The 27,225-nt window shown below is 44.3% G+C and overlaps 2 protein-coding genes across 2 annotated transcripts in view; one reads left to right on the plus strand and one right to left on the minus strand.

Annotated features, from left to right (window-relative positions):
* The window catches only part of MTBP (MDM2 binding protein), a 32,360-nt gene extending 10,551 nt beyond the window's left edge, over nt 1-21,809 (minus strand). The window contains exons 1-16 of the mRNA XM_072151247.1: nt 21,574-21,809; nt 19,656-19,727; nt 19,110-19,183; nt 18,878-19,035; nt 17,180-17,238; nt 16,084-16,222; nt 14,696-14,810; nt 14,391-14,510; nt 13,082-13,176; nt 11,360-11,432; nt 10,449-10,566; nt 8,379-8,552; nt 6,771-6,875; nt 6,319-6,474; nt 4,707-4,806; nt 4,379-4,534 (exon numbers count right to left, since the gene is read on the minus strand). Of these exons, the coding sequence (XP_072007348.1) occupies nt 4,379-4,534; nt 4,707-4,806; nt 6,319-6,474; nt 6,771-6,875; nt 8,379-8,552; nt 10,449-10,566; nt 11,360-11,432; nt 13,082-13,176; nt 14,391-14,510; nt 14,696-14,810; nt 16,084-16,222; nt 17,180-17,238; nt 18,878-19,035; nt 19,110-19,183; nt 19,656-19,727; nt 21,574-21,637 (1,778 nt within the window). The 5' untranslated portion in view covers nt 21,638-21,809. The remainder of the gene's footprint in view (nt 1-4,378; nt 4,535-4,706; nt 4,807-6,318; nt 6,475-6,770; nt 6,876-8,378; nt 8,553-10,448; nt 10,567-11,359; nt 11,433-13,081; nt 13,177-14,390; nt 14,511-14,695; nt 14,811-16,083; nt 16,223-17,179; nt 17,239-18,877; nt 19,036-19,109; nt 19,184-19,655; nt 19,728-21,573) is intronic.
* Nucleotides 21,810-22,017: 208 nt separating this feature from the next.
* The window catches only part of MRPL13 (mitochondrial ribosomal protein L13), a 42,181-nt gene continuing 36,973 nt past the window's right edge, over nt 22,018-27,225 (plus strand). The window contains exons 1-2 of the mRNA XM_072151248.1: nt 22,018-22,169; nt 22,431-22,554. Of these exons, the coding sequence (XP_072007349.1) occupies nt 22,044-22,169; nt 22,431-22,554 (250 nt within the window). The 5' untranslated portion in view covers nt 22,018-22,043. The remainder of the gene's footprint in view (nt 22,170-22,430; nt 22,555-27,225) is intronic.

Genomic DNA, 27,225 nt, shown 5'->3' on the forward strand with positions numbered 1-27,225 from the left:
GAGCTGTATAATAGACGCGGCGTCCCCCATAACTATGAGCTGTATAATAGTCGCAGCGTCCCCCATAACTATGAGCTGTATAATAGTCGCAGCGTCCCCCATAACTATGAGCTGTATAATAGTCGCAGCGTCCCCCATAACTATGAGCTGTATAATAGACGCGGCGTCCCCCATAACTATGAGCTGTATAATAGTCGCAGCGTCCCCCATAACTATGAGCTGTATAATAGTCGCAGCGTCCCCCATAACTATGAGCTGTATAATAGACGCGGCGTCCCCCATAACTATGAGCTGTATAATAGTCGCAGCGTCCCCCATAACTATGAGCTGTATAATAGTCGCAGCGTCCCCCATAACTATGAGCTGTATAATAGTCGCAGCGTCCCCCATAACTATGAGCTGTATAATAGTCGCAGCGTCCCCCATAACTATGAGCTGTATAATAGTCGCAGCGTCCCCCATAACTATGAGCTGTATAATAGTCGCAGCGTCCCCCATAACTATGAGCTGTATAATAGTCGCAGCGTCCCCCATAACTATGAGCTGTATAATAGACGCAGCGTCCCCCATAACTATGAGCTGTATAATAGTCGCAGCGTCCCCCATAACTATGAGCTGTATAATAGTCGCAGCGTCCCCCATAACTATGAGCTGTATAATAGACGCAGCGTCCCCCATAACTATGAGCTGTATAATAGACGCGGCGTCCCCCATAACTATGAGCTGTATAATAGTCGCAGCGTCCCCCATAACTATGAGCTGTATAATAGACGCGGCGTCCCCCATAACTATGAGCTGTATAATAGACGCGGCGTCCCCCATAACTATACTAACGCCCCTATACTATGGCTTTGTGGGGTGACTTTTCTCACCCCGGGCCGCGCTGTGTGCCTGGAGGTTCATACAGAGGTCAGTCTATAAGCACACATTACACGGCTCGCAGCATTTCTCACGTGAACCAGAACAAAGTTTAACAGAGTGGAAAGACACGGACCCCAGAGGCCGCAGTGTGAGGGGTCCTTACAGCTCGGGGGATTATTCCTGACATCCAGACAGAGGGTTTTGTTTCATCTGGAAACGGTTTTATTTTGAGGATTTTGATGATACAGCTTTTCCCATCTCAGGGTGTGCAATCACTGTACGATCAGTAGGAGTTCAATAATAGAATTGGTGTATTAAAGGGACTCGCCAACTTTACCCCTTTAAACCACCACCCCCCCTTTCCCAGGGAGGGGATGAAATGTCCTTTCTAGAATTCCCTCTTATGTGAAATATCACCGGTTTACCTAGAAGAAAAATATCCTCCAAAGCCATAAGAAAAGAAGCTGAGAAGAGTCAGATTTTACTAGAGATGAGTCAGGTTTAGAGGCTGCAGGGGGAATAAATTCAGATGCTTCCATCTTCAGTTCTCTAGCACCTAGACATAAGCAGCTGGTGACATATGAAAGATAAGACTCATCTTTTAGACCCCATCACGTATGTGCTTCTGTGCCCTAGGCCGGAACTGGATCTTTATCTATAGTTTGCATTCCCAACTAGGTCTTTAACAGCCTTTATTATATTTGACCTGAGATTAGTCAAGTTTAGAGGCTGCGTGGGGAGGAAGAGGTCAGTTCAGAAGCCTTTCTCTTCAGTTCTATAGCACCTAGAAACATGCTGCTGGTGTCATACCAAGCTTCTGGTTCTGTGATGTACATAACCAGAGATAACGACACACTTAACATGGAAATTAGTTGGAAATGTGAGCTGCAGATAAAGATCCAATTCCTGATTATAATTTCTTTTTAACTGCCTGTAGGTCTAACTTTTGTAGCTCACAAAACTGTGTACGTGATGTGATTTTATCTTGAATATGACACCAGCAGCATGTTTCTAGGTGCTATAGAACAGAAGAGAGAGACTTATGAAGTGACACTCCACACGCAGCAGCTAAACTGGACTCAACGAATGTAAGACTGGGAGGAGACGAGTCATATTTGCCTGACAAGGGGCACATTTTTTATGTTTTTAAATGTCATGGATTAACCTTCATGCTTTTATTGGACGCTGGGGAACTTTCTTTCTTGCTGCAGGATTTTTATAACTTGACTCATCACTAGTAAAATCAAACTCTTCCCTGCTTCTTTTCGTATGGGTTTAGAGGAGGTTAAACGGGTTAGATTGGACATAAGTCCCCTGAAAGGCAGCTCTCTACAGATTTGCATGGATGTGGAAGGAAATATGGAGTCCTGGGTTAACCAGATAACTAAAAAATGGTGGTCGTAGGAAGGCCGGATAGTGGGAACATGAATGGCGGACATGCTGGTTGTTATTCACAGGATCAGGATATAAAAGCGACAAAATAAAAAAAAGTAACCTAACCAGTTGTATTTCTTTCATTTCCCATCTACACTTTGCTCTTCTGTTTAATACCGAAGCGAAACTGAAATATGGAACCATTTAGGGGGAAAAAAAAAAAAAAGAAATAACTGAAACTTTCATTGAATTACCGTATTCTAAAATTGGAAAGTACCGTAATAGAAGGAATTTGGATATTTCACAGCGACATCTAGTGATCAGCCTGCAGTACTGCACAGATCACAGGAAGATGTACAGCGCCGTACAATGTCCATGTCACTACTTCACCTACAATACATCACCTGTGCAAGACAAAGTAAGGAGCAGTAGAAGGATAGCGGACCTGTACGGCACCACTCTCCTGCAAGAGGTAAGTATTGCCAGCACTTTTAGGCTTTCAGAGCTGTGGGAGGCATCTATATACACAGATGAGCTGTAATATCACCACCAACTTAAAGGAAATCTACCCTGAAAATCCATCCTGATAAACCAGGGACACCAACTCATAGATCCAGGCACCGGGACTGTGGTATCTTCTTATATTATCCATGGCCTCCTTCCTACTAAAAGCAACTTTTAAAATTATTCTAATGAGCCTGAAGGGCTCTGAGCTGCAGCACGGAGGGGCTCTGGTAACATCCCCCAGAGTCCTGTCGGCTCATAAGCCTGATTTTAAAAGTTGATGTTAGAAAGAAGGAGGTCATGGATAACAAATATAAGAATATTACCAAAAAAAAAAAAACCCCAAAGAGCTATTACACTGTTGCTCACAGGGCGAAGGAGGACTACATGTGCGGCTGTAGACCAATGGACTATGATGACAATTGTATTCCAATCTATTGTCAGCCAACCTACTCTCTCTGCACCTGTGGAGAAAGCAGCAAATTAAAGGATGCCCCCTCAACCCCTTGTGACCACCGTTGACCTTTTCTCATTTTAGGTTTCCTTTTTTTGCGTTTCCTCCTTCAAAAACGTAAACTTTTTTTTATTCCCACGTGCAGAGCGGTATGAGGGCTCGTTATATGTATCACAACTACATCCTTGTGATGATATTTTCTATTACAATTACAAATTTGTGGTTACAAAAAAAAAAAATAAAAAAAAAAATAATATGCATTTGCACCAGTTTCTTGTGGCCTCGGCTTTCACTGTGAGCTCACTAAATAATAAATAAATAATTCTTTATTTATATAGCGCACACAGATTACGCAGCGCTGCACAAAGCTTGTCAAATTGGTCCCTGTCCCCATGGGGCTCACAATCTAAACAACCTACCAGTATGTTTTGGAGTGTGGGAGGAAACCTGAGTACCCGGAGGAAACCCACGCAAACACGGAGAGAACATACAAACTCTTTGCAGATGTTGACCTGGGTGGGATTCGAACCCAGGACTCCAGTGCTGCAAGGCGGAGTGCTACTCACTCAGCCACCGTGCCGCCCAACTAAACCTTTATTCCTTGGGTCGGTACAACCTGAGAGATTTACATGGGTTTTGATAGATTTGAAAAATGTGAAAAAGTTGTTAAAAAATAAAAAAAATTATTAATTCCGCCCTATGCCGACACCATACTTCGGTGTATGGCGCTGTGTAATGTGTCATGGCTTCCATTTTGGGGGCTGTATGAACTTTTGGGGTTCATGATTTAAAAATAAATAAATGAACCCAGGAGTTTATCAGATCCCCTACGGTACTTAAACCCTAGGGGGTCTGATTGTTCCTACCATATACTGCATTACATCTATATTGCAGTATAGCGCAATTTTGCTGATGATCTGTCACAGTTACATCACTGTGTCATTAAGGATGTTTGCAGAAGCCGGATGCACAGCGCGTGCTATGTGTCGTTAAGGGGTTAAAAGCACTTGTTTCCTGTGTTTATCTGTAGGAAATGATCACAAAATCAGATCATTTAACAAGTGCACAGGAGAAAGCTACCAATAGTAAGTTGATTATTTGGTCCGGACCTCCACATGAGGGTGCACGCTGCACATTTCATGGGTGCACTGATGTGATACATGTATACAGTGAAAGGCTCTTTACCCTCGTTGAACCTGCAGAGGTTGGAGCTCCCCGACTGCTGCGCCTTGCGGGGTGAAGTGTTTCAGTAACTCCTTGGCATCCAGCAGGGTGACCCCTTCTTTGTGTACGTCCTTGCGGCCGAGCAGCTGATCCGCTGAGCTGGAGAGTATGGACGCCCTGAAGAGATGAGACAGAGGTCACCAGATGATCCGTGCACTCGTCATATCAACTAAAGTTTTATACAAAGTTATGTGAAGCCAAACGTCATCGCGCCCGAGCAGGGAATGATCTTGTTAGAACACATCTGATGCATCACACTAAAGGAGATCTGATGGATGGTAACACTTACCGAATCTTCTGCTTTATTTTCTCAAAATTTTCCAAATTCTGCAGAACATTTCTTTCTGGCCATTCTGATGAATGTGTAATCAATGAACTGCTAGAAGACCCTACAAAGGAGAAAATATAATATAATATAATATAATATATATTTACACACAAATACATAAACACACACACTTACACATCCCATCAAATATGAAGCCGAAATATAAACCAGGGACACTTACTCACAGATCCAGGCACCGGGCCTGTGCTGATCTTCTTATATATTTGTTATAAGCCCCTTTGGGCTGTAACTTCATAGGCTCTAACACCATCTCAACCTCCCCACCATGTGCTGAAACAGAGATTACAGCAGGCAGATGGATTTGTGGGGAGGGGGGGGGGGGGTGGAGTGCTGAGAGATCAGGTGTGGATGTGGGGACGTTCTCCTGCACAGTGTAATAGTCTAAGAATCTACAGCATAGAGGGGCCCTGGTAACCTCTCCAAGAGCCATTCTGGTTTATTAGCATAATTTTAAAAGTTGATTGTAGAAGGAAAGAGGCACCTGGATCTATGGAGTAGGTTATTGGAAATTATGTATATGTATTTCTATATACACTGGTGTTTAATACTTTATATGTCCTCCATGAGGTTATAAAAGACCCCTGATAGACATTTTTATTTAAAATATATATATTTCTTAACAAGTTTTCCTCTAACTGGGTCATTTATGAGCCTCAGTTACATGGGCAAATTAACCTCTGATCAGGACTGTACTTTTGCTTATAAAACCCAGCAGCTCTGATTAACCCTTAGATACCTCATGATCACATGTACACTGGACACTGCTGCTGCCTCTACTCATTAAACGGCTCTTTCAGCGCTATGTAGTGAAGAGAGACAGAAGCAGTAATAAACTGCTCCTACCTTCTCTCTAGGGCAGGGGTCAGAAACCTTTTTGGCTGAGAGAGGCATGAATGCCACATATTTTAAAGTGTTATTCCGTAAGAGCCGTAGCATATGCACATGCCCCCCGGAGATAGGTAGTCCTAGTGTCATAGGTGCCCCTGCGATCTAGGCCTCGAATCGCAGATACACCCGTGTCACTCCCTGTGGTGGTGCCCCTTTCCGAGCTCACTCAACCCAGCAGTCTCCAGCTCCCATCCCGGGAGACCAGCGGCTACCAGATAGGTAGCCATAGCACATGTCCCCCAGTATATAGGTAGCCACAGCTGTCTGAGAGCCCGATGCAGCCAACAAAAGAGCCATAACTGGCTCCCTAGCCATAGGTTCCCTACCCCTGCTCTAAGGTCTCTGATACCTAGAGACCCGTCCTGTGATCTGTACATACATTATGCACAAAATTTATCGATACCCTGGCGCCTAATTGAAAAAAGAAAAAAAAGTGTTCTATGGAGAGTGTTGCGGCCATTTTGTGGGATGTGACCATATGATATACATTTGTAGATATTTATAGATAATGTAAATTTGTATACATTGGCTTTGCTCAAGTTAAAAAGACTCCAGCTACATGTACACAAAAATCAGCAAATTTTTTACAAGCCAAAATGTTTGTATTGGCAAATCAAAAATACCTACTACATAAACCTGCAAAATCTTGGCACATGGCACTTACCAGTAGGGGGAGCTCTCTGCAGACTTGGTTCATAGCCCTGGCTGAGCACGGTGTCACTTAACTTGCTCTCAAATGTCCTCAGCACACTTTGCCGGGTGAGCTTCAACAAAGCCTTTAAGGAGTTAACATTAACAAGTTGTCCGGCTTCTTGTTTTTCTTAAAAAAAAAGAAAAAAAAAAAAAAAAAAAAAGAAAAACTTAATTAAAAAGTAACATAAAGAGACTATAAAGTCATAAAAAAGTAACATTTCTGTGGTAAACGTTACGATGCTGTATACAAATCAACGTGGGATAAGAAGAACCAAATACGTGGAGAAGTCTTTACACTTATAGGAGGTCTACATATATTTTATATATAATAAAACAGGCACTTCCTCGTGTACACATTGTTGTTGCATTGTGTTTTCTCACCACTTTGCCTTCTATGAAGTTGTGTGCATATTCAGTACTTACGCAGGAACTCATTGACAACTAAAGCCTGGGCCTGAGCCAAACATTTCTCTCTCTTAATAAGGTGATCACTGTGAAAATGCGGGAGAGTCGCCAGTGCACTCAGATCTGTGATGTAAAAGAGGAGAGAACAGTGAATTATAATACTTAAATACTTTGGGCAATCCCTTTAAGTACAGGAAGGGAACAACAACGTGATTGGTGAAAGTCCGACTGCTGGGATCATCCCAGATCAAGAGAAAGGAAGCCCAAGTAATCCAGAGAAGGGCGATCCCAGACTCCCTTATAGGAGGAGCAGCAGGGCGCATCCATAGTCTGAGATATATCGGAGATACACAAGCGCTGTGCTCAGCCATTTCCGCTCCACCTATGCGTGATCTCGTGATAGCTGGTGGATTCCTGTAGTCCAACCTTGTTACCATTTAGGGGGTTTTGACTTAAATGGGTTGTGCAGTCGCTATAGTGAAAATTCAAGTTTTCTACTATCAACAGGACAGGGGATAACTTGCTGATCCGTGGGGTGCAGAGGTGGTACCCCACGGTTCACAAGCATGGGGGTCAGTTAAACCAAAAATCCAAAACACTGCTCTATTTATATCCAAGGCACTGACCGACTTTACTCAGCTACCTCCATCAGTGCCACAGACAATGAATGGACCAGCAATACACACATCCGCCCAGATGATCCAATCTTTCGGGTTACAACGGACCCCAGTTCTTGTGATCTGTGGGTGTCCAAAACACTGGGACCCCCACCAATCAGCCAGTTATCCCCTATCCTGTGGAAAGTGGACAACTTTGTTCCCTTTCCATTCATCTTCTCAACAATTTTCTAAAAGTCGATTGAACACCTCCAAAAGTAAAAGCTGCAGCTTTCTGAAAAAAAAAAAAAAAAAAAAAAAAAAAACCCCTTTAAATAAAATGTAGCTACACTTGTACGTCTATGCAGACCCATTGATTTCCTTGTTAACAGAGATGAGCGGACGTGATGTTCGCCCGTGCGAGCCCAGAGAAGTTTCCAGATTGGCAGCCAAACAGCCAATCCAGCGAATTGACACTGTAAGCAACCTAGCCATGGCGATGATTGGCCAGGAGGACACCCACGGCTAGTTCTAGGGGCATCAATCTCTCGGATTGGCTGTTCTGCTGCCAATCCTGTAATATATCCAACTCACTTGGACGCGAACGCCGCTTCCTCTCATCTCTAGTTAACCGTTGTAGACTGAAGCTGCCTTCACATTCACTTCCGTCCACAAATTTCCAGCCAATATAACAAATGTATTTTTAGAGGAAATTAAGGGCAACCAGTAATTGACTGCAAGAGAAGCCACTTAAAATGGATTGGTTTTAGCAGTTGCAGCATTACAGGAAAATTTACGACGCTGCTACAATCGCAACCACTTTGCCGTTACTTTATCGGCGACTGCAATGGAGGACAAGCGGCTTTGCTACAAGAGTTTCCTGTACAACTATGAAACCTTCAGTGGATATTGTGTAACATTCTAAAACTTTTCTGAACTCTGAATATTCCTTTAAAACACTAATGGAGGTTAAACATATTGCCAGGGTTAACTAGAAGATGAAAGCAAATAAGATACAATATATTCCTACTCGATTCTTCCGTGTTGGGTTTATCCTGCAGCCGTCGATGTAACAGCACGAGAGACGCTGCGCCATTAATCTGACTGGCGGAATGAAGCATTGTGGCCTTGCAGACTCCATTGTCCTTCCCTTGAATTAGGAAATAGTAGCTGCAGTACTCCCCTTTCAGCTCGATGCCAGGAGCTAAGGAGAAATAATAATGCTGGTTACTGGCAGAACACAGACAGTATTCACACAGAGGCCGACAAATCATCCTTAGTCTAGACTTACACGTCCTTGTAGATGACAGCGTTGGACTACAAGTACATAGAGGGACATGATATCACAACTGTCATCGTTACATGGGGGCGGGGGAGGATTACTAGAGACCCCACAGCAAAAGTACACGGGCGGCACGGTGGCGGAGTGAGTAGCACATCTGCCTTGCAGCACTGGGGTCCTGGGTTCGAATCCCACCCAGGTCAACATCTGCAAAGAGTTTGTATGTTCTCTCCGTGTTTGCGTGGGTTTCCTCCGGGTACTCCGGTTTCCTCCCACACTTCAAAACATACTGTTAGGTTGTTTAGATTGTGAGCCCCATGGGGACAGGGACCAATTTGACATGCTTTGTGCAGCGCTGCGTAATCTGTGTGCGCTATATAAATAAAGAATTATTATTATTATTATTATTACAACGTACTGATCTGGTAATCATGAGGCCGTATAGCCACAGCCAAGCTGTGTGCTGCCTCACCATATCCAAAGGATTAACTTAATTTTATGTCAGTATGGATCTGGCAGGTTACACCACTTAGCTTAAAGGAACACTCCATATTAAGCCAAATCATTGAATAATGCAGGAATTATTTTTGTTGTATTCCTAGAACATTGAGTCCTGCTCCTCCCTTCAGGCCCTGCACAAGGTATAATTAAATAACTCACCTGTGACTGGAGTGTTCCTTTAAGGGTACAGTCAATGATAAATATCAGGTCTAAGGGGATCATGGACTAAAAGCATCATCAGGATTGGTGGTCTGAATGAGCCCCATCAGTAGAAAGACTCCAAGTACACATCTTAAGTCTCTACATACAGCTGATAGGATGGGTTACCGCAGGTTGCAGTATTGTATTAGGCTGATCCGACACCCTTATGTGTCAAAGAGCACTGAATAGTCAAACTTTTAATGCACCTCATTCACAAAGCGCTCCAGCTGCAGTGCTGCAGCACCCTACAGCATCTCAACTTAAGATCATCCTCTCCTTTACTTTAAGATTCTCAATCAAGTCTCCAGAATTTCTCCCAAGCTGCACCAATTCCCTGGGATGCTCTAACCTGGAATATTAGACTAATACCCAACTACAAAAGCTTCAAACATGCTCCTAAAACTCATCTCTTAAAGCAGGCCTATCACATTTTCTAACTGCCTGTAACTTCCACTCTTTTCACCAACCCACCCTGTGTCGAGGTCCTCATGTCCATTATCCTGCAAGCACTGGATACCAATATACTGACCCCTCTGCAGTCCTATTCACCTTCGAATCTAAATGGAAGATGGCGGCCTATTGACCGATTAATAGAGCAGATTTATTCATTCATTTATTTTATACCTTATAAAACAATGGCTGTAGCTTTGCAGTAGCTATTATACCTCCTGTGTCGACCCCTTCACCCTCAGGCCTCATTAACATGGAAGTATGCTCGCCCGGCTGAGCATACTGCGGAGCACTAGAGGTGGAGGGACGTGCACTGGCATGGTGCCATAAACAAAAGAAAAGATAGAGCATGCTCTTTTAACCGTGCATGGTCAGGTGGCACGTGCGTTTGCTCCCTGTACCGCGGCCGTGAGCCATGGGCGTCCCCACAGTGTACATTAGAGGGGCGTCTGATTGTAAAGTCCTGTGAGCCGGTGCCTCATTCATATGGTTTCATATGACTATATTATCACTCTGTCTTATTTTGTTTGCATATGCCCCCCCCATAAAGTAAAGTGTGAGAGTGCGAGATTCTTGTAGGATTTAGCAGTGCATCAAAATTACAAAAAAAATTCTGACAAATCTAAATCTGGTAGTTGGCAGCACGCACGCTCCTACAACACTGACCTTTGATTTCTTTTGGCTTCCTGGACATATAATCTTTCCATTTCTTGGAGCTCCGCTGGAGCGCAGGAGGGAGGGGAAGGCTGCACACATTGCAGGACAGCATGAATATAGCCCCCACCTAAAATAAAACAAAGGCAAAGATTAAATGAAATAAAAATATTAAAAAGGGATGTACAATGTTCATGAATTATTACCTTGATGATCTGTGGTGCCCTGACACAATTTCAATACAACAGTACAGCACAAAATGCAACCCCAGAAACTGCATTCATAGCAGACAATAGTACTGGAGACCCCCAAAGAAGACAATAATATTGGAGTTGCCATATAAAACAATACTGAATACTCCATAGCAGACAAAAAATAAATAAATCATCTCCTTTCCTGGGAGTAGTAGGGCGTGCATACATCGGTGCTGGGGAGAGGAGCAGGGGATGAGTGCAGCTCACCCCGCCCCTCTCCATAGGAATACAAAGAGCACATCGCCGTATTCCGTCCAAACATAGGACATGTCCCATCTTTCTACGAGATACAGAACGGTACGGTGCTGCACGCCGTAAATACGTCCTTTGTACGTTCATGTGAATGTTGCCTAATAAGGGGCTGGGAAAGATCTAGATTATAAGGTTTGGCTGACACAGGCCTGCTTTTATATTTTTGGAATAATTGTGCCATTTTCATTGTTTATTATAGTAGTAGCTAAAATGTGGCCATCACATTGAAATTATTGATATTATTAGGGGAACAAAACCCCTGTTCTTGTGATTGGTAGGGGTCCCAGCAGTCAAACACCCAAAGATCATATAATATTATATTATGTTCTCCTCCATATGGCTAGCGGATATTAGCTAAACATGGGACAACCCCTTTAAATATCAAGCCATTCGCAGAGACTTCTGCAGGCCCAGTACCTTGTCATTCAAGGAGCACAGTTGACCCAACATCAGCTTTGATTTTCCGTGAAGAGAATTTTTGGTCAAACATCTGCATAAAAGTTAAAGAAAAAGTATTGCCAGAAAAGCTTTGTTTTTTGGCAGCTTCCCTTAAGTAACTGGAAAAAAAAGGGGGAAGTAAAAGTTATAAAGTTAATTTCCCCCAAGTATATTTTAAAATGTGGACATCTCCTTTAACCATTTAACAACCAGACACTTTTTTTGCATCTGTTTTTCTGCTCCCCACCTTCAAAAATCCATAAGCATTTTTCTATTTACAGAGTGGTATGAAGGCTCGTTTTCAGCCTAGCAAATTGTACTTCCTTGTGTCAGTATATAATATTGCATGGCATGTACAGGGAAGAGAAGAAATCCAAGTGCATTGAAGCAAAAAAAACAAAAAAAAAAAAAAAAAAACACACAACAACATTTGCACCATTGTCTTTTGGGCCCCAAATGACACCAGTACTTTATTCTTTGGGTCAGTACAATCATGTGGATACCAAATTTTGTTTTTTGATACATTTTAAAAACTTAAATTTTTTTTTTTTTTGTGGGGGAAGGAAAAGTAAATTTTGACATGACGACGTTTTCATTTACTATTTTGGGCACTATAGGACCTTTTCATCACTTATCTTATCGCTCCTGCCATATACTGCATATCGACTGCTGCCTCAGGAAGCTGCTTACAGATCAAAACTAAATGACAGGTCCTTGAGTGTCTTCAGACTGTCATAGCAACCTATTCCCGCCCGATGGAGTCACAGGATGACAAATCCAAGACACCCATGCTGTCGTTTTAATAGTTAACATCAACTGCGGGCCAAATCGCTGGGTGTTTGCTGCACTATGCAGCAAACACTCACCTTGTAAGGAGAAGGCTCAGTATTCACCATACACCTATTCCCAATACGCCCAATAATAGTATGGCACATGTTGGGAAGGGGTTAACTACTTGACTGGTTTTTTACTAGAAGTAAAAACCCTCAGCGAAGCTTATAGATAATGTGCACCATACAGGAGGGGGTGTGCTATGCCGTTTGTGGTGTATCTGCTAGGAGTTTTGATATGATTACCCACAGAGGTCGCATTAACGCCTCACCACGCGTCATAGATGTTGCGAGCGCAGCAGCGTGTTGCGAGCGCGCCGTGTTGTGAGCGGGGAGTGTGTGCTGTATTACTGAAATTTTCATACTCCTCCTCGGGTAAAAATACTCCTCAAAAATGGTGAGAGGAGTATTTTTTCCCTTCTGGAAAAATGTTAGTGCGACCTCTGATTACCCATCTTCACCCACCTATGGATAGTTCATGATTATCAAATTGTGGGATCAGGCACCTAAATCCTGCAATGATCCGTTCTGACACCCTCCTAAGCCAAAACCTATGCATTAGATGGATTCAGGACGTATAGTGTCCACCTTCAGCACAACTCCTATCCAGCTGTGCTGTAACACAGCGCTACATAGTACAGAGCTTTACTTCCGGGACCATTCTCTGAGTGTATTGCGATGCCAGAAATAGTGTAACAAACCAAAGGTTGTAATATTAGTGATTTATCCTGTAGATAAGTCATCAAATTTCTCCAAACAAAAAAACCTTTTCAGGCTGGAGACACATATAAGCTCCGTATGTATTTGTCTTGAATGTTTTATATACATAACGTTGTATGATCAATGCATTGTCACCATCACAGAAGGATACAGTTCGTATGTGCAGTCTGAAATGAAGTATGGAGGAAGCTCTGACAGGGACACCATCTGTATGAACTCCAGCGACGATCCATAGTAATGGAAAACCTGGGAAGACAAAATAACAAATGGTTACAGTGTATCACAACCTCATCCTTGTGTATTATTTTTCTTATCACGTTCACTGCTGTTCTATAATTTTGTGTTGTTAAATTAGGGGATACGGATGAAGAGAGAAAGGTGGAATCTACTCCATGCCCACCCACCATGATTCACACTGCAGCTGTTTGTTTAAATCAACTAATGTAAAAGCACAAGAACACCGGAAAGTCAACAGAACCTCTTGTGATCATGTCTTACTGATAACCAGGTAGTTTTTACACCGCAAAACTACCAGCCCCCCCTCAGGTAGGGCATGAATTATACCTTCTAGAATTCCCTCTTTTATGTTCAAATTTGCCCCTTTACCTATAAAAACAAAATATCAGCTCCAATAAGATACAACTAAAATTAAAACGCACCCACCCCCATCTTGAGCTCTAGAACATGGTTCTGGTTTCATTTGAAAGACAAGAATTCCATCTATGTTCTTTAGTACCGGAGACCTAGTCAGAAGTAGAATTTTTATCTGGAACTGCGAATTGCCATAAGAGTCTCATCTTTACAATGACACGGGAAGCATAAACTATAGAACCATGGATAGGGTTCTGAAAGTAACGCTCCTTGTGACTCTTTGTCCCATTCCCATTCTCATGTTAAACAAACTTGGCCCCCAAAGTCATATGCAGATTCGCCAAAGGATATTTCATACCGTCACTGATTGGACTGGTACTTTAGTGGTGTAAAAGCTGGTAACAGCCTCCCCATAAAGAAAATCCACGATCAAGCATGGATAAACCAGGGACACTTACTTATAGATCCAGGCACCACGACTGTGGTACTGTTCTTATATGTGTTATCCATGGCCTCCTTCCTTCTAAACCCAAGTTTTAACATTATGCCCACGATCCAGAAGGGCTTTGGGGGGCATTACTGCCATAGCTGCCTGCTGTAATCTCACACAATGGACAGTGTAACAGCCTTCTGGCTCAAAATTTTAAAAGTTAATTTTAGAAGGAAGGAGGCCATGAATAACAAATATAAGATTATTACCACAGTCCCAGTGCCTGGATCTATGAGTAAGTGTCTCTGGTTCATCATGATGGATTTTCATGGTAGGTTTCCTTTAAGCATATAGTCCCATCCTAGTAGATATTTCCCATCCTACATCACATTTCTTTCTCATACGTAGGAGAGACATCCCGTAGTTTGTAATGGCTTACCTCTGGTAGGGAGGACTTGCTGTGTTGATGGTGAAGCGCATCGCTCAGTGTAGGTGATTGAGAACAGACATCTGGAAAGGATCGGATACAGAAGTCTTGGAACTCCACCTCAGAACTAAACTGAGGAATAAAAATAAAACTTCAGAAATAATGTTGGATCATCACCTTGAGGTTTCTGTTTAGAACTACACAGACGGATATGATACTTCAAACACTATTAATATGTAACAAGGCGGCATCTGCCCGATAGATAGATTTCTACATGTACTTGACCTGCATATGTTTTGGTAGAGTAACAATCATACCTTCTTCTCATTTATCTCCACTGATCCCCTCCATATTTCTGGCGGATCCAGTACATCACAAAGTTCGTCTGAAGAGATCACACTCGCCGATAGATAATGTGAAATTTTTTGCCACCTGCAATCAAATAACATCACGTCACTGTAATAATGTAACAATTATCAAATACAGACTACGAGAAGATATTCCAACCTTATACGTCAGGGTCAGCTCTCTCTGGGACCAGCACCTATGTAAGAAGCGTGTGGATCACCTACCCACCAGGTGGTCAAATGGTCACAGCTCAGAGATGGAGAACAAATGGAAAGGCGATTGCCACTCACAAAAGTATCGTGCTGTGCTCGGCTAACAATAAATAGGTCTTTTCATCTGTAAGGGTGACACCACTGGGAACCCCCAGCGATCAGCAAGTTATTTATTCCCTTATCTTTTGGAAAGCGGAAAGAACAACCGCTGTAAATTAACCGCCATATTAACATTTCATTTTTTAGGTCCAGGTTTATTTAGACTTCAATCATGCATTTCAGATTTAAAGTGAAACTCTGATTTCATCATGATTTTTACTAAAATTGTAAAATGGGGTTCCCCCATTGAAAACACACGCAACGGATGTTGATACTTTCCAGAGTTATGGTATTTCTGTTCTGAAACTACTTGTCAGAAATCTTCCTTAGCAGCAGCGAAGTGGGTGGAGTCTAACCTCCTTGTGTCTTTGCCCAGAAGCTTAGTCAATTACAAGCAGCCTTCACTTGTAACAGTGAAACAGTTACACGAAATGTATAGCCTGTGATGTGTGAGCACTAAGGATTAACAGCTTCCCTGCTGCGTAGACGGCGTCCAAAGTGTTTGGGGGGGGGGGGTGTTTGTAGTTGCTGCAGAGTCGTCTATAACACAATTTGAGGAGCAGTGGTATACAGAGAAAGTTCTGAAGATTATCACAGACTGGGATGGAGGAACTTATAGGAAACAGGGAGACTTCTATTTCCACAGAGCTGCACAGACACAGCTCTCCTGCTTGCTACAGAGAGCATCACATGACCTATGCCTCCCTCCAGAATGAACAGCAGCCTGTCTGCTCATGAAGATAAAACCTGTAGAATTTATATCGTCTCACAGGGATAATCAGCACAGCCAGGAGGAGAAGGCTATTGCAAGAAAGGAATAAACTGAGGAAAATAGCAAAGAAACTGCATGCACAGGTAATGAAAAAAAATAAATAAATAAATTGGAGTTGCACTTCCAGCACAGACGGTCTCAAAATTGAATCCTACAGATTACGAATGTTCATTTCCAGGCTCAGATTACTGCTGGTGGATCCTCTAGTAATACCTGTCGAATTAAATCTGACGTGTGTGCACAAAGCCGAGCTACACTTATTATATTACATTACCCTTTGCGCTCCTTTGTAACAATGGTGATTTTGGCAGCGTGCCACTCCTTCAGATGTTTTATTGCCCCCACAGCCAGGACACACTCCTTCAATCTTGGAACATCTGGAGAGATCAGCAGGATGTCTACCAACCCTCGACCTAGTGTTAAGAAGAAAAACTTAATAAAATTTTTAAAATATATATTTTTTTTACTCAAAGCAGCCAAGGAGTGGCCAGTACATGTAAAATACCATGTATGATGCAAATTATCATCGGTCTCACGCCTGTATACTTCTTACATGGGTCAATTATTTGTAGCGTCCACTTCCCAATAATTGACTCATATAAAAGAACAAGCCTTCAGCTCCTGATTTGTGGCATCTTTGATGTAGCAGGTAAAATCTTCATGTTGGCCACAAATTGTCTTGCTGCACAGAATCATCCCACAACCCAACAGCGACCACGGGAGAACATGAGGCATCCACTCATGATCATTGTCCCCTACATCTCTGCACCATGATACTTATACAAGACACTATAATGAATGTGAGTATCTTATGAATTAGCTCGCACTCACGAGTGACAGTAATGGTGCAGGTTATGAAAGGTAGAAGTGGCTGTCCAGTGACAAGTTAGTCCCTTTCCGGAAGATAAGTGATAACTTGCTGGCTGGTGGGGAAGGGGGGCACTGTGATGTATATATATAGAGCACACATGCAGGCGGTCGAAATTGAGGAGTACGGGGCTCTGCTATCTCCTTTCGTGTTCCATCACTCCGATCATTAAGTCAGCCCCTATACTGAGGATGAGACCCTCGTTCTCGTGATCTGTGGGGGGTCCCTTCCCCGAGACCCTCCACAATCAGCAAGTTAGTTCCTATCCACCGGATACGAGCTAAGTGGTTGTCAGTGAACAGCTCCTTTAAATAAAGACTACAACAATAAGATGAGAATATCTGAACAAGAGCATTTTGTGATCTCTTTTGATTGGCTGGTGTTGCTGAGGATGAATCTATGAATTCGGAGTAGATATGTGTGATCCAGTCATCGGATCAGAATCCAAGCTTTTTACGGTGCTGAATGTATTCATGTCAGAAAGTTTGTATTTGTCAGTTACCTGGTGCAGGGAGCTTGTCTGAGAGCTGGTGGATGGCTTCTGCGGCCTCCTCAAATAAACTGAGAAAGAAAGAGAGAAAGATAATCGACTTACATGGAGTTTTAACTTCTACCAATAGTAACAATAGTTCATTGCCATACAAGAAAGAGATAGGTGCAGGGGGTTTGTATCGGTAACTCGCTTAGTGAGTGGCCTCCAAACTGCGGCTCTACATCTTACAGTATTAACACGACCGCTACAGACAGAAGAAGACATGGAGACCAAGGACAAACTTGCTCCAAATCCTGCAGTCCCCCCAAACTTCCTGTGTAGAACCTCATGAGATTGTCTCAGGCAGAGTGATGGGCTGCAGGAGCGCTCAAATCTTTCTTTTATTTACCTCATTATCCTGCTGCATTATGGGAAGGTTTCTGCAGGTAAATGGCACCATTACCCTACTATAAGGCACTGGTTACTCCTCAAAAAAACTCTTAAAAAGGGAGTTTGTCAGCAGTTTTAAGCTCTCATATGCAGCGCCCTATAGCAGCAATCCCCACCCACCGGGCAACTGCCAAAAGTAGGCCATGGAAACTCCAAGTCCCAGGTCAAAGAACTTTGGGGAAAAAAAAAAAAAATCTTATACTCCTCTGCGGTGGCTGTATGCATTACAGGAGGCAGCAGACACAATGGGGGTCATTTATTAAGGGCCCGATTCGCGTTTTCCCGACGTGTTACCCGAATATTTCCGTTTTGCGCCGCTTGTACTTAAATTGCCCCGGGATTTTGGCGCACGCGATCGGATTGTGGCGCATCGGCGCTGGCATGCGCGCGACGGAAATCGGGGGGCGTGGCCGAACGAAAACCCGACGTATTCGGAAAAACCGCCGCATTTAAAAACCGAAAATGTGTCGCATAAGGACCGCTTACCTTCACCTGGTCCAGCTCGGTGCATTCCGGCGCGATGAGTTTACTTTCAGCGCAGCAGCGCCACCTGGTGGACGGCGGAAGAACTACCTTATTAAATCCCGGCCGGACCCGAATCCAGAGCGGAGAAGCCGCCGCTGGAACGCGAATGGACCGGGTAAGTAAATTTGCCCCAATGTGCTGACATCATCACTTCTCCCCACTTCAAAACCACTGCAGAGAAGAGGTGGTGAGGCGAAGTCCAGATCTTCTTAGTGAGCGGGATCATTTGGCTCAGCTCTTTCAGCTCTTAAATGGGCCCCTATTTAATTGTATTGTGAGCCATTTTCTGGTGGTTAACCACCCAGCTCCACTACATTATTTTAATTTTTTTCAGGTTAAAGGGAGCGTGGTCACCAATTTAAGGGTGGTGGAGTTATGCGAGCCATCAGCTCTCGGTCAGGAGCCGGCTCCAATTGGTGAACAACCCATCACTAACAAAAGGATTGCTGCCGCTGCTTCGTGGATATGTAGGATAGCATCTTTTATTTTTTTTCTAAAACAAAAAGAAGGAGAGAGGGTGGAATGTGGGCTGCATGGAGGGGGGCAGAGAAATGGGGGGAGGGGGTTATAATGCTTCCTTTTCTGTAACCCCTACCTCATAATGCCCCTTTACTCCCTCCTTATATGAGCAGGCCACATGTATGTGGGCATTAGAAGAAGGACGGATTATAAGGGAAGCCACTGTATAAAGTACAGCACTGATGAGGCATAAAACCTGGTGATAAACTTCCTCTGATGACGGATTAGACATACCTAGTCTGAGACACGGAGTCCCTGCTGCAGCAGTCGTCCTCCTCATCCTCTGGGCTCTGTAGTGCACACACACACTCTTCGATAGTACTGGGAGGCAGCTCCTCACTGTCATCAGACACAGAGCCCGGACACAGGTCCTCCCAGTCAGGACTGGAGTACTAGGAGGACGATAGCAGTGAGCAGCGGGAGACATCAGCAAGATATCCAGTGAATGGAGAGGAGAAGGTCCTACCTGGGAGAAGCCGGAGGTGGCCTGAATTGCAACAAACCATTTCCTTGTTCCTGGTTCTCCAGCCAAAGAACAACCTGAAACGTAGAAGCGTCCAGAGACACGAAATAAGAAATATATAAAACATAGGTGTACACGCTCAACCTTATATACGAAAGTGTATAATAAATTATATGGTAACTCCCCCTAGAGCACTTCATTAACATAATTCAAAGTTGATATTAGAAGGAAGGAGACCATGGATAATAAATATAAGAAGATACCAAAGTCCCGGTGCCTGGATCTATGAGTAATGTCCCTGGTTTATCGGGATGGATTTTGATGATAGATTTTCTTTAATATCATATCATACAAATCATAGGGGACATATACAGATATAATATTATATTAGAGTAGTAACAGTCATACGGAACAATAGGAGTGAGGGCTCTGCTCCAGTCTAGCACTACCAGAATCTATAAAGCCATTACTTCTCTTGCTGGTGGTGACTTGCTCAAGTTATACAAACACTAGACTTCAGGCCAATCCTACAAGAATGTATAGAATTACCGGGGAAGGTGTCTGTGCCTCTGGTACAATGATCCTTCAGGTGCGTGTAGAAATCCTTCACTTCTGCCAAACCTGGATGATTGAACGACAAAGAAGAGCAGAAAAGATCAGTGGATAAAAGAGAAATAAAGGGAGAACGCTATAGAGCATGCGATAGGGGGAGCAACAAAGGGGAGAACGCTATAGAGCATGCGGGGGGGAAGCAACAAAAGGGAGACCGCTATAGAGCATGCGGATAAGGGAGCGACAAAAGGGAGACCGCTATAGAGCATGCGGATAAGGGAGCGACAAAAGGGAGAACGCTATAGAGCATGCGGGGGGAAGCAACAAAGGGGAGACCGCTATAGAGCATGCGATAGGGGGAGCAACAAAGGGGAGACCGCTACAGAGCATGCAATAGGGGGAGCAACAAAGGGGAGACCGCTACAGAGCATGCGATAGGGGGAGCAACAAAGGGGAGACCGCTATAGAGCATGCGATAGGGGGAGCAACAAAGGGGAGACCGCTATAGAGCATGCGATAGGGGGAGCAACAAAGGGGAGACCGCTATAGAGCATGCGATAGGGGGAGCAACAAAGGGGAGACCGCTATAGAGCATGCGATAGGGGGAGCAACAAAGGGGAGACCGCTATAGAGCATGCGATAGGGGGAGCAACAAAGGGGAGACCGCTATAGAGCATGCGATAGGGGGAGCAACAAAGGGGAGACCGCTATAGAGCATGCGATAGGGGGATCAACAAAGGGGAGACCGCTATAGAGCATGCGATAGGGGGATCAACAAAGGGGAGACCGCTATAGAGCATGCGATAGGGGGATCAACAAAGGGGAGACCGCTATAGAGCATGCGATAGGGGGATCAACAAAGGGGAGACCGCTATAGAGCATGCGATAGGGGGAGCAACAAAAGGGAGAGCGCTATAGAGCATGCGGGGGGGGGGAAGCAACAAAGGGGAGAGCGCTATAGAGCATGCGATAGGGGGAGCAACAAAAGGGAGAGCGCTATAGAGCATGCGATATGGGGAGCAACAAAGGGGAGACCGCTATAGAGCATGCGATAGGGGGAGCAACAAAGGGGAGACCGCTATAGAGCATGCGATAGGAGGAGCAACAAAGGGGAGACCGCTATAGAGCATGCGATAGGGGGAGCAACAAAGGGGAGACCGCTATAGAGCATGCGGGGGGGAGCAACAAAGGGGAGACCGCTATAGAGCATGCGATAGGGGGAGCAACAAAGGGGAGACCGCTATGGAGCATGCGATAGGGGGAGCAACAAAGGGGAGACCGCTATAGAGCATGCGATAGGGGGAGCAACAAAGGGGAGACCGCTATAGAGCATGCGATAGGGGGAGCAACAAAGGGGAGACCGCTATGGAGCATGCGATAGGGGGAGCAACAAAGGGGAGACCGCTATAGAGCATGCGATAGGGGGAGCAACAAAGGGGAGACCGCTATAGAGCATGCGATAGGGGGAGCAACAAAGGGGAGACCGCTATAGAGCATGCGATAGGGGGAGCAACAAAGGGGAGAGCGCTATAGAGCATGCGATAGGGGGAGCAACAAAGGGGAGAGCGCTATAGAGCATGCGATATGGGGATCAACAAAGGGGAGAGCGCTATAGAGCATGCGGGGGAAGCAACAAAGGGGAGAGCGCTATATAAAGCATGCGGGGGGAGAGCGCTATATAAAGCATGCGGGGGGGGATCAACAAAGGGGAGAACACTAAGAGCACTATAGAGCCTGGGTGCATTATACATATTGCGGGGCTATGATATGACTTCCGTCCTCTCAGGGACAATTCTATAGAGCCGTCAGTCTCCAGCCCTCAGATATCGCTGCAATATCGCACAGACATGAGGTAACTGTCGTGATGTGTGAGCGCCCTCTAGCAGCCACCCCGTGCTATGACAGTGAGTGATACCTGAGGGGAGCTGTGGCGGCTCCTGCTGTTTCTGCCAGTAAATAATTAGCACGTAGCGGTCCATATACCCCGAGCAGCCGCCTCAGGGGAGCACAGAGGCCGCGGACACCGACTTCCGTCACTGCACTTCACTATACAGACCGGGAAAATCAAATCGCCGCGCTAGTGACGCACTTCCGCCAGCTGTCACAGCGATTGCAACCTTCCCCCTGGGAACTACGTCACTTCGCTAAAGTTCCTGGGGCTCTGACTCCGCCTCACTTGTCACTTCACCGCTATCTTACAAGCCTACAACCAATCTCTGAACAAAGGACGTTTCCAGAGTAAGAAATTTAGTTAAGAATTATATGACGAGACTTATATAATATTATGCGTCAATGACTTTTATCATGCTCTACATGACATATGGCGGCGGCCATTTTGTCGTAGCCCGTATTCCATTGAACTCTAAAGAAAAAGTCTCAAGAAAAATGTCTCCTCAAAATGAAGACACTTTTTTTTTCTTGTGTGTAAAAGAAGGTGGAGTGTCTGAGAGGCTGAGTCTTGTGTGTCATGGTGACCTCCATGTGATGGCGAGTTACAGCAGAGCTGCCCAGGTACTGGCATGTAGACTAAGTATATACAGATAGATATATGTATAAGCGTGTAATGGTATATTTTCATCTCAGAGACCTTTATGTTTACCACCCCTCCTAATTTTCACTACGGAGGGGGTGGCAGGCAGTTTTGGGGACCCGCAAATGTATATGTTTCTTGAATACTGAAGTTATTACAGTACTACAACTCCCAGCATGCTTTGTGATATTCATTGTCCTATACACATGGTGATTTATAAATGTCTGTTCTTTCTTGATCAGCAATGGGCGACGTTCTCCAGGGTGTGGTACGTCATTGATGCCAATATGCAGCCTCCGGGAAAGATTGCCGCCATGTGCGCCACCCGCCTGCAGGGACTGCACAAGCCCGTGTACCACGCGTATAGTGAGTATCAGCGCTTAACATAGTGTCACTCTCTTCAAGCCTAGCAAAGATTTACCTTCTCAATGCCATCTCCCAGCCTGAGTGTCTTATCTGTGTTCAGGGACCTCTCTAAGTAACCAAGCAAAAGTTTTATTTTCTGCTGGGGCAGGACACATACAACCCAACCTACCTGGATATTATGTGGCTGCTCAGGTTCGAAGGAGAAGACTTCAAGGAAATCTACCATTTGGGTTTTATGCATTTTTGAACCAAACATACCTTGAGAATGCTCTAGTGACACTGATGCAGAAACATATCTTGTTCAATCCCAGAACTGAGTGGATTTGCTCAAAAAACAATTATAAAATTCAGGACCTTGCGGAAAGCTGGGTGAACTGGCTGCCGTACATATACAAATTACTTCCGCATACACAGGAGCTGCTTGAACTGTCCAGACAGGACTAATCAACCTGAGCTGGATGACTCAAGAGATGGTGCAGCAATTGATTACTTCTGCCTGTCAGGGACAACACAGTGATGACATATTCTTGGCTTATGATGGGCAGGACAAGGCTGGAGCAGTGTTTAATTAGGGTAAGAGGAGAAGCCCTGGGGCAGCCACAGGAGCGACCGAGCCTCATCATAACTTTATAATAGTTTTTTTTTTTTTTTTAGCAAAACCACTCAGTTTAGGGATTAAACAAGATATGTTTCTGCATCAGTGTAGCTACAGCAATCTCAAGGTATGTTTGGTTCATAATGCATAAAAGCAAATGGAAGATTTCCTTTAATTGGATGTGGAAGTTGCATCTGACTCTTCAGATGGACTATAGAACCGTTTTCCTTTTAAAGGGTGTTTCCACTTTATTCTCATCAGGCTTAAAGAAAAACTACGCATACTCCCCTGTCCTCTACTGCATCTTGATTCTGGTGCTTGTCCTCCTTAATCTTGACACATCAAGATCACCTAAGAAAAAGTTATAAAAAGCAGGACGCAATGTTGGGCGCTCCAGGCTGCAAATTATTCACACCTCTCGCCACCTCCCTCTCCCCTGTTGGAGAGGTAGGTGACGTCATGCAGGGTGTGTGAATAATTAGCAAGGATCAACTGGACAACGCAGCACTCTGGCCTGCTTTTTATCAGGTCACCCTGGTGTGTCAAGATTAAATTAGACAAACGCCAGAATCAAGATGAAGAGGAGGTGAGTATGCGTAGGTTTTTTCTTTGTTTTTTTTTTTTTAAGCTTTTATCAAATGGTACATTTCCATTAAAGAGACTCGGTCACTAGATTGTACCCGATTAAACTAGCAGCCCCTTCACCTAGGGTACATTTCTTTTCTAGAATTTCCTCTTTTATGTCAAATTACAACCATTTACCTGTAAAAAAAAAAAAAAATTGCCTCAAGTCATGTGACAATGAGCAGAGAAGTGTCAGATTTACCTAAGGGGTGACTTTTAGAATCGCGTTAGACGTCTTCAGTTTCTAAACATAGAGACATGTTTCTGGTGTCGTACAAGCAGCCAGGAATTTACTTGCTTCGTAGATCCTGACAGTAGATTCCCCAAATCTAACAACGCCAAGGCTACTCCATGCCTGGAAGCCACTGCACCTGGATGGGCAGTGCTACTGTGTTCACAGGCAGCATGGACTTGTAGGGATGGGGGCGACTCTGCAAGGCTACTTGGGGCTTGCAGTAGCCTTATCCCCCGAAACTCACAGAGGTCACTCAATAGCCTCTCCAGCTTATTTGCATGAAAATAAATAAAGTATAGAAAACATAGGCTAGGCTTTAGAAAATAATAAAAGGTGATTAGGGACTAGTTAGATTTGGGGAATCTACCACCCAGGTCTACTAAATAAGTAAATTGCTGATAGTCGATTTCCTTTAAACATAATAATCTCATCTTTCAGATGACATCAGGCTTGTGGTTCTGTGAGCTACAGAACCAGAGATAAGAACAGTAAAAGACACAGGCCCAGATATATTATGGTGTCTGCACCAGGTTTTTGCCTGCTTGTTCTAAAATAGGGTCTTTTCTGCCTGGACAGAATTAATTAGTAGGTAATATTTTACATAAAATGGGGGAATTCTGAAAAGGACATTTCATCCCCCTTCCTGCTGGTCTAACAGTGGTAATATCACCGCTCCTAATATGAATCTATCAGTAAATACATTGTGCTGTTCCCCTGTTATTCGTTCTAGAAATGGATGACAAAATTGACTAATGGGTTTTGCGTTGTGAAATAGAAGTGACCCTATACAATCTGAAATGGCAGACCGTGCAGAGAGATTCCCCCAGATGGCGACATCAAGTTGTCAATTTATTCATAATGTTTTACATGAGATCTCAGAGGAACAATAATATGGAGAATTGTGCGAATAGATGCAGCAGAATTGTTAGGAAGAATATTTAATATATAAGTGCTAAACTTAAAGGGACAATCCAGTCAAAGCTTATTCATTGAATAGTGGGCCTGTAATCCTAGAACCTCGACAGAACATAGAGTCCTACACCTGCCGTCAGGCCCTGCACAAGGTAGAATTGACTGAATCAGCCGTGACTGGAGCTTATCTTTAAAGGTAGACGCCAGGTAAAGGGGCACATTTACTCACCTGTCCGTAGGAGTTCACTGAAAGTGCATTGTCCGTGTATAATGCACTGTGCCGCGATTCACTAAGATCCTGCGCCCGATATCCTGCATGTGTCGCATCCCCGCTCAGGTCTGCCGGAGTTCACCTTCTTCATCCCGGTGCATGTAAGTGCACTGTCTTGCCATGCAATTCGAAAGTTAAATCCCCACTCAGTCCGAATCAGTCTTAGGCTACATTCACACGAACGTATGGAGGACGTATATACGGCCGACGTATATACGGCCAATATACGTCCCCCATACACTCCTATGGGCGCACGGCACCCTACGGGAGCGGTACGGTGCAGCACACGTGCGGCACCGTACCGTTCCGTACCTGGGAAAAAGATAGGACCTGTTCTATCTTTTCCCGTAATACGGCACCGTGCGCCATTGGTTGCTATGGAGAGGGGCGGGGGTGAGCTGCGCTCACCTCCTCCTCCTCTCCCCGTACACTGCCGTTGCCCGCTACGGTACGGTACGGTACGGGCGGGCAACGGCAGTGTGAATATAGCCTTATTGTCCAATGGCACGCCACCTGATTTGTGTCGCGTGGAGGACAGCGCAGCTGCGCCATAGAAGGGTCGTGTGCGACACAATCGCGCAGCGCACCCGCCACTTATATACTTGTGCACGCCATTTTAACATTGAAGAACATGCACAGTCCGAAAAAAGTGTGTTGCAAAGCCCTTAGTAAATGTGCCCCATTGTCTTGAGTAATTTTCCCACCCTTAACATAACAGCATTGGGGTCAGTCCTATAGGGGGGGTTTTACCTTCATCTGCATCAACGCTGTAGAAAAATAAAGGTCGGACTATTGTACTTTGTTGAGTTTAAAAAGGTTAACCCCTGATATACTACTAATATAGATAATCATGACTTTTGTCGGTATGTAAATTATACTTAAAGGGGTTTTCCCATCTTGGCATTAACATTTAATTTAATTCATTTATCATATGTAAACGTTTCTTTAATTGGATGTTTTTAAAAAAAAAAATGTTTCTGTGTGAAGATAATTTCTCATAAATGTAGTCATGTTGTCCCTTAGAAACCACATAGCTTCCTCAGTTACGACCACCTCACACTCTGGCAGCGGTGGCCAGACATGCGCTATTGAGCCCTGCCTGACCTCCTGAATTCTGCAATCATTACCACAGGACGGGTGCGGGACATGTAGTAACTCCCGGACATTTCATATACAAAAGCCTTTTGTATTTTTGTGCAATCCCTCCAGCAGAGGTGGTCGTATCCAAGGATACAGTCCTTGTAGGGACCATATTACTACATTTGTGAGAAATTATCTTCACACAGGTAAAAAAATTTTAATAACCTCTAATTGAAGAAATGTGTGTATATATATATAGCAGATTAATTAAATTAAATGTGAATGCTGAGATGAGAATACCCCTTTAAGGGCTCCTGGGAGGGGTTTCCTGAGCCCTGATGTGGTCCGGCATGACGTGACCTGCGCAGCCCCTCTAATACACCTGCTACCTCTGCGACCCCTCCTCCCGTCTGCTTCAAGAGCCGGCTGACATCATCAGGAGGGGCGGGGGGGGGGGGGCGCGGGACAGTTAGAGGGTTCCTACCAGATCCAGAGGGGCTCCAGTCATGCCCCCGAAACCTTTCAGCCTAATAGACTCTTTTATATGATGTAATTCTCAAAAGGGACCAGCCAGCGATTGTTGATAATAAGGGTATGCGGGGGTTGTTGCATTCTTTCGGCGGAAAGTACAGGGGGCGCCAGGTTAAAATAAGGTGGGCGGCAATTTCTCCCCTATTAGGTGGTTAAAAACATACAGTAGCTGTATTGCCTGTTCTCGCCAGTAGATGGCGTCACAGGACAAGGAAGTGATAGTGGACGTCCTGGTGAGGCTATACTGTATATGTTCTGTATGTGTACTGTATCCATATGTGACTGTATCAGTACTCTATACTAATGGCTGTATCCTGTTTATGGTCTCTTGTAGGGAGCAGTTTTTGGCTCTTTATGTCCGTGTTAGATCAGGCTGTAAGTGCCTATAGCAATAGTCTGGTGTTTTTAAAGGAATCTTTATAT

Source organism: Engystomops pustulosus, chromosome 5 (genome assembly GCF_040894005.1).
Source record: "Engystomops pustulosus chromosome 5, aEngPut4.maternal, whole genome shotgun sequence".
Lineage (NCBI taxonomy): Eukaryota > Metazoa > Chordata > Amphibia > Anura > Leptodactylidae > Engystomops > Engystomops pustulosus.